This window comes from Hydra vulgaris, chromosome 03, assembly GCF_038396675.1.
Source record: "Hydra vulgaris chromosome 03, alternate assembly HydraT2T_AEP".
In the NCBI taxonomy this organism is placed as follows: domain Eukaryota; kingdom Metazoa; phylum Cnidaria; class Hydrozoa; order Anthoathecata; family Hydridae; genus Hydra; species Hydra vulgaris.
In genome coordinates, this window is record NC_088922.1 from 66,657,501 (window position 1) to 66,669,924 (window position 12,424).

At 25.1% G+C, this 12,424-nt stretch overlaps 1 protein-coding gene across 4 annotated transcripts in view; it reads left to right on the forward strand.

Annotated features, from left to right (window-relative positions):
* Positions 1-12,424, forward strand: part of LOC124808428 (protein SFI1 homolog) — an 81,773-nt gene that overhangs the window by 23,397 nt on the left and 45,952 nt on the right. For 3 of the 4 annotated variants that reach the window (XM_065794033.1, XM_065794031.1, XM_065794034.1), the window contains 7 exons: positions 281-340; positions 530-627; positions 860-976; positions 3,150-3,230; positions 11,210-11,291; positions 11,372-11,464; positions 11,544-11,608. In XM_065794033.1, coding sequence (XP_065650105.1) covers positions 281-340; positions 530-627; positions 860-976; positions 3,150-3,230; positions 11,210-11,291; positions 11,372-11,464; positions 11,544-11,608 — 596 coding nt within the window. The remainder of the gene's footprint in view (positions 1-280; positions 341-529; positions 628-859; positions 977-3,149; positions 3,231-11,209; positions 11,292-11,371; positions 11,465-11,543; positions 11,609-12,424) is intronic. The other variant, XM_065794032.1, reaches the window with a different exon arrangement.

A 12,424-nucleotide genomic window follows, 5' to 3' on the forward strand; every position in this document is an offset into this window, starting at 1 on the left:
TAAATATTTGAAAATTTGTAAATAATCAATATAAGAAATTTTTTTTTCAATGTTTTAAATTAATTTAGTAATGATTTTATTATATTTTCAAAAACTACTTGATTAAGAGTTTATTTTTCCAAAATGTAATTTAAATTAAAAAAATCCAATTTAAATAAAAAAAAAAAATGATTTTTTCAAAAAAATCGTGATTTTTATCAACCCTGATATATATATATATATATAATTTATTTTTTAGTTATGAATTTGAAATCAATAATAGGTAATAAACTTCATTTAGAAAAAAGTTTTGTTTGCATTCAAAAGATATGTTATCATTACTAAAGAAATTAAAGACAATGTAAGTCACAGTTAATATATTCATGTTACTTAACTATTAAGTTTTTTATTCTAAAATTTTTATTTCCATAGTGAAATTTTTAATATATACAATTTAGCTATATGGCATTGATTAAGTATAAAAAATAAAATTTATTAACTATAAATAATTAAGTATGCTTTTTTTATGAAAAAAATTTTGTAATTAAAGTTGATGCGCTATTTTCTAAAGAGATGGATTTCAAAATGGGATCAGAAAAATGAACAAAAACATTACTATTTGTCACAAATTGCAAACAATTATTACAGGTCATTATTTTTTATTATTCAATACTATGATGTTTTATTATTAGTTTTTTAAATTTTTTGTTAAAGGTTTTATTATGTTATTTTTTATTGTTGTTTTATAGTTTATAAAAATATATTTATTATAGTTTTTTGTTGTTGCTTTTTTAGTTTTACTGCTATTGTTTTTGTGATTGAGTTTTTTTTTATTGGTTTTTTATTATGATTTTTATTTGTATTTTTAATGTTTTTATAGGAGCAGAAGCTTGAGTTTGTCTTTCTTTTTTTGGATGCGTTTTTTGAAGAATCAAAAGAAAAACAAAGAAAAATTTAAACTAGCTGTATTCCATTATAATAAAAAACTTATTTTTAAGTATGTTTATTTTATAATCATATTGCCACATTATGATACCATTATAAAAAAACTGCATCATCACATAATGAACATTATAAAAACACTGCACCATCACATGATATCATCATAAAAACAGGTAGGTAATCATAATTAGAAAATAAAAAAAAACTAAACGCATAATACCTTGTCAGTTGAAAATATTCATTTTTCAGGAGGCACATATTTGTATTTATAAAATCAATTTTTATAGTTAGTTTGTCAGTGTTTGAAAAAATATGTTTTGACAACAATGTTTTACATTAGTCTATTAATGGAGTTTTAATGATAATTCATTTTCAAAATGTTTTTTTTGAACTTAAGAGATATTGCATTAATTATATTGTCAATGAATTGAAATTGTTTTCCAGCTGACTTATTTAATTACATGCTAAAATAAAAATTGTTGGATTAGGGATTTATTAAATTTTTACCATTTCAGCCTTTTGAACTTATTATTTAAATATAATCATAGTTAAATAAATATAAATATAATCATAGTTAAATAAATAAATATAAATATAATCATAGTTAAATAATATATTGAATAAACAGGGTCCTAGTCAAAAATTTGCTAACACATACATTCGTGAAGCACATACTTCACTATTATATGTGTATAAAATACTATAATTACAAAATAAAAAATTAATCAACATTTTGCATAATCAACATTTATAATCAACATTTGTCATAGTAGCTAATTATTGACTGTATCCATACCACTGAGAATTACTGTATCCATACTGTATCATTACCACTGAGAATTACTTTTGTTAAGAAACATACTGTATCCATACCACTGAGAATTACTTTTGTTAAGTTTATTGATATGTATGAATTGGGTATTTTGTTATATAATACTTTATATTTATATATCACATAAATATAATCATAGTTAAATAATATATCACATAAATTGCATTCTCATATAATAAAAAATCATCAATATTGCTATCATTTACAGATTTCAAATTAATATTCTTGTTATTATATACTACTTCATCCTACTCTATAAAAAGAAGAAATATAAAGAAGTACTTAGTTAATTTTACTAGTTTATTTAACTATGATAATATTAGTAAAATATTGTTGGACATAGGTATGATGTTTATTTAAATTAATTTATGTTTTTAAAACATGATGACTGTTACAACAAAACGATCATTATTATCCAATTCTTTTAGATTATTTATTAAAAGTTATGAACATAATATTACTAATAAAATATTCCAAACTAATATTTTTCTCGAAACGTTTTTTTGATGTATATATTTACTCTTGATGTGTACATCTCAAAACCATTTGTTATATCTCAAAAAAATCTATAAAGAAGTATTAACAAAAAAGCTTGTCATTGGAAGGAAAGCAACTAAAGTCACTCCTAATTGTTTCAAAACACATTACTTATTTATTCGCTTATTGAAAAATAAAATAACATCTGATATTGTTGAGCCTCAGTCTAAGTTGTTTGGTTTTTGAGTCTCAAAAACCAAACAGCTCCACACCTTTTTTTAGATAATGTCCAAGTCTTATGCAATAGTCAGGAACTAAGTCTACCCCAAATAATGCAAAGCAAAAAAAACTAAAATTAAAAAAAAAAAAAAATTAATTTCAGAAAAGGAATTTCAAGTTTTTAAATGTGTAATTGAGTGCTGGAACTCAAAGGAACAAATAACAGTTTCCGAGAATATTCTAGAATAAAATAATCTGAGATGATTATATTACATTTATCTTTAATGTATACTTGTTTACCTTACCAAGTGGGTGTTTAGCAAATATAATAACAATAATAAAGCAACTTTTTTTACACTTATGAGGTATTATGTCTTAGCCAATGGTATTTAAAAAACACAAAAAAGCAAGCATATAATAAGTTCATGCTAAAATAAATTACATTGCCACATAACAAAATCATACCAGTCAAGTATTGTATCATACTGGTCAAATATCCTACCATTCATATCGGTCAAATATCCTTTCATACTCCTCAAATATTATATCATACCGGTCAAATATCCTATCATACTTATTAAATATACTAACAATCTGGTTAAATATCCTATTATGCCATTCATATCAGCGCCTATTGTTTATTATACATAACCTGAGTAAAATGTACCAAAAAAATCAATTTTTTTTTTCATTTTTATAGATTATTCATAAATTGGTTTGCTTTTAAAACGCATTATATGGCAATAAAAAAAATGAATAAAGAAGCTCTACAGTTCTACAGGTTTTAATCTTTTTCTACTGATATTGTATTACAAAACCTATAAATATAAAACATGACCAAAATGCAGGTCTTTAAGTAAACAGGGTCCTAGTCAAAAATTTGCAAACACATACATTCGTGAAGCACATACTTCACGATTATATGTGTATAAAATACTATAATTACAAAATAAAAAATTAATCAACATTTTGCATAATCAACATTTATAATCAACATTTGTCATAGTAGCTAATTATTGACTGTATAATTATCTATACCACTGAGAATTACTTTTGTTAAGTTTATTGATATGTATGAATTGGGTATTTTGTTATATAATACTTTATATTTATTTTGTATTTAATACTTTTAAATTTACTGTTACTGCTACTGCTTCAGGTGAACACCATTGATTACATTGAAATAATTAAGAATATTTTGCCAGTTATGTTTTCCAGAATATATTATGTTGCAAAGAATTGTTTGCTAACTGATTATTTGGCTTATTCCAAAATACATAGAATACTGTTATTGTCAGATTTCAAATTTTATCCAATCATATTTTAGCATTCAGTTTTTATTCATTACAGTTTTAAAAAATTTTAAAAGCAATTTTGCTTTACTTAGTTTTATTGTTTGTGTCTCAGTCAGTCATATATATATATATATATATATATATATATATATATATATATATATATATATATATATATATATATATATATATATATATATATATATATATGTTAAAACACTCATATAATTTTTTCTAGAATTAGCCAGTTTCTTAAGCCTAAACCTTATGGTTAAGTTTTAGGTTTAAATACAGTTATTAGAAAGGTTCTGAGAACTCTGATCTTGTTGACAATAAATAACCAAAAAATGAACTCTCGAACATCATTGATAAGGGATCCATAAAGTACATACGCCAAAATTTTCTAAAAATTGACCTCCACTCCCACTGTTGCTATGCATACTTTTTAGTCCCCTTCCCCCTTGAAAAGTACGCTTTTGAAGTACGCCCCCCTTCTCTTTTCTCTTTATAAATTAAAGTTAAAATTTATAGAAAAAAAATATTATTTAAGAAATTTAAATATTAGGGATCGTCTATAAAGTACATTGGGTATGAGTAAAAATAAAAAGTCATCAAAAAGTGGTTTTCTTTATATATCAAAATGTAAGAAAGAAATAGACATTGAGAATTTCATTTTCAATGTCTATTTCTTGTCTATTTCTTTTTGACATCTAATAAATCCTTTTTTATTTGATTAGTTAAATAATAACAATAAATATCATTATTATTTAGCAATAGTTAAATTATTATTTAATAATAATTTAAAAGTTTAGATTAAGAATAATGGAGTTTTTTTTAATGTCAATATGGGAGCTTTTGAAGGTGCAGAAGTTTGTAAATAAGAAGTTTGTTTTTTATAATGTTTTAAATTTTATTTTAAAAACTAAACAAACAACCCTCCTTTGGGTTTATTGTAACTTGTAAATTTAAGTTGTACTTTAAATAATCAGTTAAAAATTAGTTTGAAGAATAAATGAAAAATAGTGAAAAGTACAAAATAATTTACCGAGAAGTAGCAAAAGCTATGCAACAAAAAAGTAAACAGGAGCAATAGAAAGAAGCTAATAAATTGTGGTAAAAAGTTAAACATAAAGAATTGACGTATGATTCAGTTTTAAAAGAACTTAAGCGAAAAACAATGGAAAGTAAAGTTGATGTGTTTTTGGTCTATCATTAAAACATCAAATAATCAATCTATTGCAGTGAAGCTTCCTCTCTTAAACGAAATATAAGACAAGATACCAGGAGATTTGTTAACATCGGATGTAGTAGACAAAATAGATTTTGAACTCAATAAAACATCAGTTACTTCTAAATTTGATATTCAAAAAAATCAAAAATCACAAACGGAAGTACCAATTGATCAGGTGACAAAATCTCATACTCCACAACAAGAGAAAATTCAAACTGAAATTTTGCAAATGTTAACATTCGTAAATGTGCGCCTTGCAGGATTGATAACAGGCGAATGAATAAAATCGATTTTTTTAGAAAATGAAACGCAAGGCAATCCGTCAAAGACAACGCAGAGTCAGTTTGAAATAAACACTTAATGATATTATCAATGACACACTTTACTTAAAATCAAAACTTTCTAAATTTAATAGAGAAAAAAATTGTAGACTAGCTGTAATTGAAGATCAGGCAGATCTTCTTAATGTCATCATTAACATTGCATCAACAGGAGCTGCTGCTAGCGATTGATGAAGATCGCAGGAGTTACATTCATGAAAGGCACTTGATGAGTTGAAGAAAAGCCTACTAGAAGTGGGTTATTGTTTATAGCGATCTACAACTCATTTAAGACTGCTGCCTAAGCAATCAAACACACTTGAGGGAATATGTCACATTAAGACAGTTCCTGTGAAATTGATCAGGACTGTCAATACAGCTCGCGATAGGCATTTTGATGCTGGATTTACATTTGTGTTTGTCATCTAGATTTAAATGAAACGATGAACCTGGACAAAACATTGAACAAATTTTATCCATGTATTGCATGCACACAAATGTAAATCCAGCATCTTGATGTCAAAGATCATTAGGATTAGCAGCTGTAACAAAACAATCACCAGTTTTGATGCATCTTGATTATTAAGTACCTTTGCCAGATCATGATTTTTAGTGGCTTCCAGAGCTTATACTGTCTGTTTATGCAGCTTGTATTATTGATCCAAACAAATTTGCTAATGCAGTGTCATATTCTGGACCAACGTATATTGCTATTACATCTATGAAGCATGATAGCAGCACTGCTTTTACTCATGGCCGTGATTTGGAGCGTCTTGTTTCAATTGAAAATTTTAGGCTTCACATTTGTACTCCAGAAGGTCAGGTAAAACCTATATTTAAAACCTATATCTGAGTCGAGATTTAGCAGGATTGAATTTGCTACATGATCCTTTTGGGACACATCTAAATGCATCTGGAAAAACTATAATGTTAATTTAGAAAAAAAATTTATGCTAAAGCTGCAAAAACTCTAGCTGAGGTATGGTCGGATATAGTAATTGATAACTATTCTGTTTGTGCTGAATATGTTGAACCTTCCCAACTGTCACCAATACCAGAGCAATATTCAAAATTAATTGCAAATCACATAAGACAAAGTCAATATTTTTTAATGATTGTTAAGTGTGATGTTCCTAATTGCTGTAAACCTTAGTGAAGTTCCTGGAAAAAATATTTTCCTCAACTTTTCTTACCAGGTCCAGTTGTAATGTCTCATGCTGCTGAAGGAATTTTTATTCCTGAGCCTAAGGTAGCATGAAACTTATTTATTCCTAAACCTTATTTTTCTTCTCTAGCGCAGCGCTTGGGATATATAGGTTTAAAAATTTTGATGGAAGCTTCCTTTGATTTGCACTGCCTATCAATTTCAAAACAAAAAATTGATCAAAGAACTTGCAAAACCTGCAAAATTTAATCACCCTTTGATTTAGATCACTAACAATTTAAACTAATTGATTAATGAAGACTATATTAATAATGTTGTGTATAAAATATTAAAATGTTTTGAACCCTATAAAGATAAAAAAAATTTTTTAAACAATTGTTTTGACTATCACAAGCAAATCATATTGAATATCGCAAGGAAATCCGAAAATTGTGCATTATCATTAAAATTATCCCTATTCCTAAATAACTAATAAACGTAACAAAGCATGTGAGATGTTACATTTATAAAACGATTCAAACAATAGCTTGAGGTGCCAAATAAATGTGTCTGCCCATTTATTTGAAACTAAAAACTTACAACATCTTTACCAAGCCCATTAAAACTTATCACGTTTTTATTGTTAAGTTTAAACTTCTTTTACTAATTTTTAAAGTTTCAAAAAAATTTTTAATTAGATCTTTTTTAAGGGCGAGTATAATTCCCTCCCTCCCTAGCTGTCATTACTTAGTGATGGTTATGGTTTTATTTAAAAAAAAAATATTTATTTACTATTATATTCAAAAATGTCTAGTTATTTATTAAAAAGCATCTGTTTATAGTTAAGAATTTCTTAGTTCTGATAAGTTAGAATAACAAGCATTAACTAAGAAAAATTACTTTTTTTAATTAGTGCGTACATACTTTTATATTCAACGCCTCCCCCCATACGTTTTTGTACGCTTTTTGAAGACCCCCACCCCTCCCTGTTTGAGCGTACATACTTTATGGATGACCCCTAAATTAATCAATTTAGTTCTGTGGTAAGTGATGAGATGTTTTTTTCATGTGGATGATGATAATGGTAATCAAAGTGGTCAGATATCATGATATTCAAATAGTTTAAGGGGAAACAGATTCTATCTGTTGACCAACCTTGCACCCCTTTTTTATCTATTAGGCTGGCATAGATGTATTTATAATAATTGCTTGTGTCTCTGTTTTTATGACTAGGCAACTCATTCTATTATCTCCTAGTAAGAGTACAACTCTAAAATTCAGTTTTATGGTTCTGAGACCGCTGGTAGTCAATTTTCCTGAACTCTGTGGTAGCCCTCAATCAATCAATATATTTCTGAAACATTTGTTATCACATTTCAAGTTTTCAAATAGTAGAAACTACTAACATTAATACCACAATTTGACAATTTAAAATAGTTATGGTAATAAAAATAAAAATAATATTTATCTTAATAATAATAATAGTAATAATATAATATAAATATATTTATAATAATGAATAATAATAATAGTAATAAATAATAGTAATAATAACAAATAATAATAATAATAACATGTTATTTTAATAATAGTATTAATAATAATAGTATTAATAACACAGGCCAACAAAAAAATTTTTTTTTTCTGGTGCCGAGCAAACAATTTGTTTTTTGTATAGCATTTCTCATTTTGATTTCAAATATGCAACTCTTTTTTTACCATCACGTCAAGTTGTATAGATATTTAGGTTCAAATCTTAAGTATTTAGGGTAAAGTCCCTAATATTGTCGAAAAAAAAGTTATTCAAAAGTATGTCAACCTGGGTCTCAAAAGAAGCGTATTTTCATAAAGATTTTAAAAATGTTATTCATTTGTAATAAAAATAAGTATTTTTTGTATTATTGCTAAATATCATTCTGTTAAATTTTTTTTAAGAGTCTTGATCATTTTTTTACATATTTTTTTTGTCAATAAATTTCAAGAAAAATTATTTATGTTTTCTATAATCTCTATGAAAATACGCTTCTTTTGAGACCCAGGTTGACATACTTTTGAATAACTTTTTTTTCGACAATATTAGGGACTTTACCCTAAATACTTAAGATTTGAACCTGAATTTTTACAACTTGACGTGATGGTAAAAAAAGAGTTGCATATTTGAAATCAAAATGAGAAATGCTATACAAAAAACAAATTGTTTGCTCGGCACCAGAAAAATTTTTTTTTTTGTTGGCCTGTGTAATAATATAGAAATTGTATTAATTTAAATAAATCGATATAACTCTCCATACAACAGTTGTTTATACATACAAAGTTACAGTTTCAAACAGTAATAAACTGACAAAATGTAACAACTAACAATGACATAAAAATGTCTATTGCTAAAATAATTATATAGATTTAGTAAATACATTTATAATAGTTCTGATAATATAATAACCAAAATATATTGCAAATATTATGACTAAATAAATGAATAAAATATAAACAGAAAAACAATGACAAAATCAAAACAATTCAAAAGTTACAACAAGCATTACAAATAAAACAAAAAACTACTTGTTTTTTTTGTCAAGTACTTTTGGCAAAAAAAAAACAACGAAAAAAACATAAAATTAAAAGTAAAAAACAATAATAAATAAAGAAAAAAAATAATATTAAGTAAAACTTTATTAAAAAACTAAAGAAAAATCATTACTACTTATTTACAATATATTTTTTACTAAAAGTAAAAAATATATTGTAAATAAAGAATCCTAAGAAATATATGAAAGAAAACTAAAGAAATAAATGAAAGAAAACTAAAAAAATATGTGAAAAAAATAAAAAAATCTTGCTTAGCAGATCTTTTTTTGATGTTTAAATCTATTTTTTTTTCTTTCTTTTCCAATTTAACATTTTTTTTTGTATTTCTAAAACTTTTTTACTTATTTTCTTTTAGACATTTCTTTTTCTTCTTTTAAAACATTCTTTTTTTTAGTTGATTTTATTTTTCGTTTAATATATGTTTTATTTTTATAATTTTGTTTATATATATTTTATTTTCCCTTTTTCATTTTTTATAATGGTTAAAAAGTTGTTTTTAATCGTTATAAAAATGCGTCCACCATTTATGATGATATTGCAAAGCTTGACCATCAGAGACTGATTCCATCAACCATTCTCTCTCAGAGAGGCTGATTCCATCAACCGCTGTAAAGTACTATCTTCACTTCAAATCAAGTTCTTAAACAAATTTAAAAATGACTAAAGTACCAAAAACTATCATTTACTAATATTCGTGGTCTTTGAAGTAATTTTTCTTTTGTTAAGTCTTATCTCTTTTCTGTTGAGTCTTATCTCTTATGTTAAGCAATCAAAATATATTAACAATATTGTAAAGTGATTGGTGATTGGTGGTCTTCAAAATATATTGTGAAGTGATTGGTGGTCATTAATCAGAGAAATAAGAAATCAGTTCAGAAAAAAATTGACTGATAATGTTTTTCTAAACTTCAAACCTGCTAGCTCAAGATCAATAGAAAAAATATTTTCATTGTTTGGTTTTACCTGGTTGAAATTTAGAAATAATTTAGGATAAATGTTAAAAAGGTTAAAGAGCTTGTGCAAATATATAAGCAGAAAAAAATAATAAAAATAGATAGTTTTAAAAAAAATATGTCAAGAATGTAATTATACTTATTAAAGTGTATTTAAAAAAATCTTATTGAATGAATCTTTCAATTTTTCAATCACTTAATAGTGATTGCTTGCAGTCTTTTTGAGAATGAAATAGTTTTAAAAATATATTTATATTGTGTGTGTATGTGTGCGCGTGTGTGTGTTTGTGTCTGTAGAGTTTAAACTATAAAAAACTTTTTTTATAAAAAAAGTTTTACACCATTTTTTAATTTTCACTTTTATATCTTTTATAGTACTCTAAATTAATAGATTATATTATTGAACATTTGCATTTTAGTAATTTATTGCATGTGTTTTACAATAAAAGTGTGTTACAATTAAAAGTTGTTTTTAAATAGTATTAGCAAAACTTATGTATACATCATTTTGTTTTTAAATTTTATTTATTTCCCAAAGGCCAAGAGGGTCACTTTAGCCAAGGAGGGTACATTAATGTCATATCTAATGCTTAAACTAAATTTTTTACCACAATTTGCACAATTGAAAGTTAAATGATAGGTTTAATGTTGAAATAGTTTTGTAACACAGACTCTCTTTTTAGATCTATTATTTAAATATCTTTTAAAGTACTATATAAAAGTTTATTGTATGTATTCATATGTTTCCTCAATAGTCTGCGGAAAATATATTGGGAAATAAATGAGATAGTTGTATTTGTATACTAAAATAACTAAATTTTTCATTATTTTCAGGCAAAAAAATAATTATAATAATAAAATAAAATTAATGTTTGTTTTGGTTTTATTTATTTTATATACTAAATATATAATCTACCTTAATGAATACATATTCAATATTTTAACTAATTGCCTTAACAACACAATATAGTATGTAAAAAAAAAAATTGAATAATGAAAAAAAAAAAAAAAATAAATGAAAGGAATTAGTTAATTGTATAAAAGAAACAAAAGAAAAAATTATGCACGATTTACTAACTATTATTATCTTGAAATGTTAAATAAGCTCTTTGCAATGTATTTAATTATAAATATAAAGTAATATTTAACAATCAAAATATAAAAAATAAGTTATATAATTAAATAGAAATCTTTAAAAATTAAAAAAAAAATTTTAATTTACTATATTCAGAATTTTAGTATATTCAAAGGTGTTTTATACTTGGTTGAAGAACTACAGTATTATTACCCATCAAGATGTTCTCCTTAAAGTTGTATGTATTTGTCATTTTTTTAATAAGTATTGTTTTAATCAAGTTGTTAATTTTGGTAATTTAAAGAAGTCATATTTTAGGCTCTCAAGTTTTCTCGTTCACAAATGGCAAAGTATTATTTTAAATTTTGGAAACATAAGTTCAAAAGAAAGATTTTATTAATTTCATTTAAGGTTGATTTTTTAAAATTAAATTGAATTGACTCAAAGATATTTGTTTGAAATTTTTATAAAAAATTAAGTTTTAATTTAGAAACAAGCTGATTGCCATTATATATTAAGAATTAAATCAATTTGCTATCAACAATGGAAGTGCAGGTAAGTGTGGATGTAAATCTCTGTGTGCCTATGGTTGCTAGTATGTTTTTGTAGTATGTGTCAGTATGTTTGTGTCTGTTAAATATGTTTATGTTAGCGTGTGTTTGCGTGTGTTAGTAAGTATTAGTGGGTATTTTTTTTATTTATTCTGATTTACTCCCAACAAGGCTGCAAGCAACCACTATTAAGTTGGGAGTTACTAGAAAAATAATAGAGCAAGTAAACGGTTGACAGAAGACTTAATAAGTTGAAACTTGTATGAGTCGGAAAAACATGAAGGTGAGAGAGTACCAAAGACAAATAAAAGTTTTTGGAGTATGCAGGGACAGATATAGTAAAAAAATAAGACTGATGAACGACGAGTCAAGCGAGAATGAGTTTTAGTTGATGGAACTAGAGATGATAGCTTTTTTAAGCAGCGACTATAATAGTATTTGTAGAAAAGAGAAAGAAGAACCAGCTCAAATATGACAGCAGTATTCTATACAGGAATGAATAAGAGATTTGTAGAGGTAGAGAATAGAATCAGGAGAGAGAAAATGGCAAGCATGATAACAAAAAGCAACCTTAGCATATGCTAATTTAGTTATCAATTGTGTATATGGTTTTCATGAAAGGTCAGTAGTAAATGATAATCCAAAAAGATGAAAAAAAGAGGACTCAGTGAGAGGGTTGCCGTTGAGTATACCTTCAGAATAAAAATTTTTTAGCATTTAAACTCAGACGAGTATACTCGTCTGAGTTTAAATGCTAAAAATTTTTTATTCTAAAGGTTTTGTTTTTTAATTGCTTTCAAACTGCTTTTAAAACTTAAAT